The sequence below is a fragment of the Tribolium madens genome, unplaced genomic scaffold, assembly GCF_015345945.1.
Source record: "Tribolium madens isolate multiple individuals breed KSU strain unplaced genomic scaffold, Tmad_KSU_1.1 Scaffold_96;HRSCAF=242;Tcas5.2_LG5, whole genome shotgun sequence".
In the NCBI taxonomy this organism is placed as follows: Eukaryota; Metazoa; Arthropoda; class Insecta; order Coleoptera; family Tenebrionidae; genus Tribolium; species Tribolium madens.
Window position 1 is genome coordinate 10,726,697 of NW_025401068.1, and position 1,816 is coordinate 10,728,512.

Below are 1,816 nucleotides of genomic sequence, written 5' to 3' on the forward strand. Positions count from 1 at the left end.
TACTTTAGAGAACATGTTGATTGAGAGTATGTGATTGAACTGACTTGACAAAATTTGCGACAGTCTTTTATACCGTAAAAATGTAAACATTCACTTAGTCACTGTTTGGTCTTTAGATAACTGAAAATTATGCAACGGTCTGTACGAATATGTGTGATTGAAAGAGAGTGTGCGAAAGCTCARAATTTTATGTAATTGCCGACAGACTAAATTTTAATTAAAAATTAAAAAAACGTGGCCTTGTTTTCAAATTATTAGTATTGAATGAAATGACATTTTTTTCAAAAATTTAATTTTTCTTTGTTAGGAGTAAAAATTGTAAAAGATTAGTTAATACGTTAAATCTTCTAAATTAAGAATAATTAAAACATAAAGAAATAGAATAATTTAGTTGTAATGAATTTTTAATTTGCTTTAATCAGCTCTTATTTTTTTCCCTTCACACTTTTAATTTTTGTTTTCTGCTAAAAACTGTGTTTTATGATTTTTTGCGAGCTTTACAACCAATGTCTTAAAGAAAGAAAACATATATTTTTTTTATTTTTATATATATTATGCATTCTATTTTATCTCACTTTCTTTTTGTTTTTATTTTACTTACCTTTTGTTTATTTATACACATTTCACTATTACACTAGTGTACATATTGTAATGCTTTTATGCGACATGTTTTATGATTTATTTGATCTGTAAGTATTTGAATTTTAGTTTGAATTAAAGCAAAATTGCTGCTTTGACCAGGTTTTAAATCCTAGATCTACCTGCTGGAAGCAGGACCTTATATCACTGCGCCACTACGTCTCCAGGCATTGACTCTGTTCTGATCCATTAAATTCATTTAAGAAAGAAAATTTTAAAAATATTTGTTTTTGCGTTTCTATAACTTTTTATGCACCTTTCTGAGTTTCTTAAATCTATAGGAGTGCAGTTGGTTCTATTTTCAAGTTTTTAATTTTTTTCGACTTTTGTCAATATTTATTTGGACCATTTTTGGTACCCGTAGCGGATATCAGCTATCTTATATTTGGTACTGTTGGAAAGCACTTTTAATTTTCTTACTTATAGAAAAAGATCTTTGTTCTGCCGTAAATAGTTAATGAGAAAATCGTTGGTAAAAGCAAAAACAGTCAAAATATTAATTTAATAATAACTTCTAAACTGTCAAGAATTTTGCGATTTTTTCTCCACTCCACTCCACTCGATTCCTCAAAACATTTTACATAGGCATGGTACAAAACCAAATTGTTTTCAATGCACTTGCAGCGGAATTAACAAAATAAAATAATGACAATTTTTGAACATATAATAGCCTATTTTGCTATGTAATTTGCAATTTTGTAAATTACGAGATACATAATTCGAAGTTAAAAAAAATATGTTAATCTTTTATTGTATTACACGATTAAAACTTAACAAACCCTTTGAATGGTAATGAGTGTTCAATAAAAAAAAATATTTTTATCATTTTATTAAAAAAATATTTCTCATTTTATTACAAAAATAAATAACATATTGGTATTATGGCATCGAAAGTCTTCATTTAGTGGAGAGAATGTTGTGGATGGGCAGCATGTCCCTGTCTTTGAACCACAGCATTGAATCCAGTTTTCTTCGAAGCAGTGTAGTGAACCACCAAGATGGTACCATCAGGTTCGTGAAGAGAATAAGAACCCTTAACTACGTCCCCATCTCTGGTTTCTTCATGCGACTTAATATCGCCAGTGTGTTTGTCTTCAACTCCGTATTTGAATTCGTATTTAGGATGGGCCTACACAAAAATTTAAATAAAATTTTATTAAAGCAAAAAATGAGGTAC

General features: G+C 28.5%; 1 protein-coding gene across 1 annotated transcript in view; it reads right to left on the reverse strand.

The window, feature by feature from the left end:
- Window positions 1–1,459: 1,459 nt before the first annotated feature.
- The window catches only part of LOC123013611 (cuticle protein 19-like), a 12,473-nt gene continuing 12,116 nt past the window's right edge, over window positions 1,460–1,816 (reverse strand). Inside the window, exon 3 of the mRNA XM_044412247.1 lies at window positions 1,460–1,768. Within this exon, the coding sequence (XP_044268182.1) occupies window positions 1,541–1,768 (228 nt within the window). The 3' untranslated portion in view covers window positions 1,460–1,540. The remainder of the gene's footprint in view (window positions 1,769–1,816) is intronic.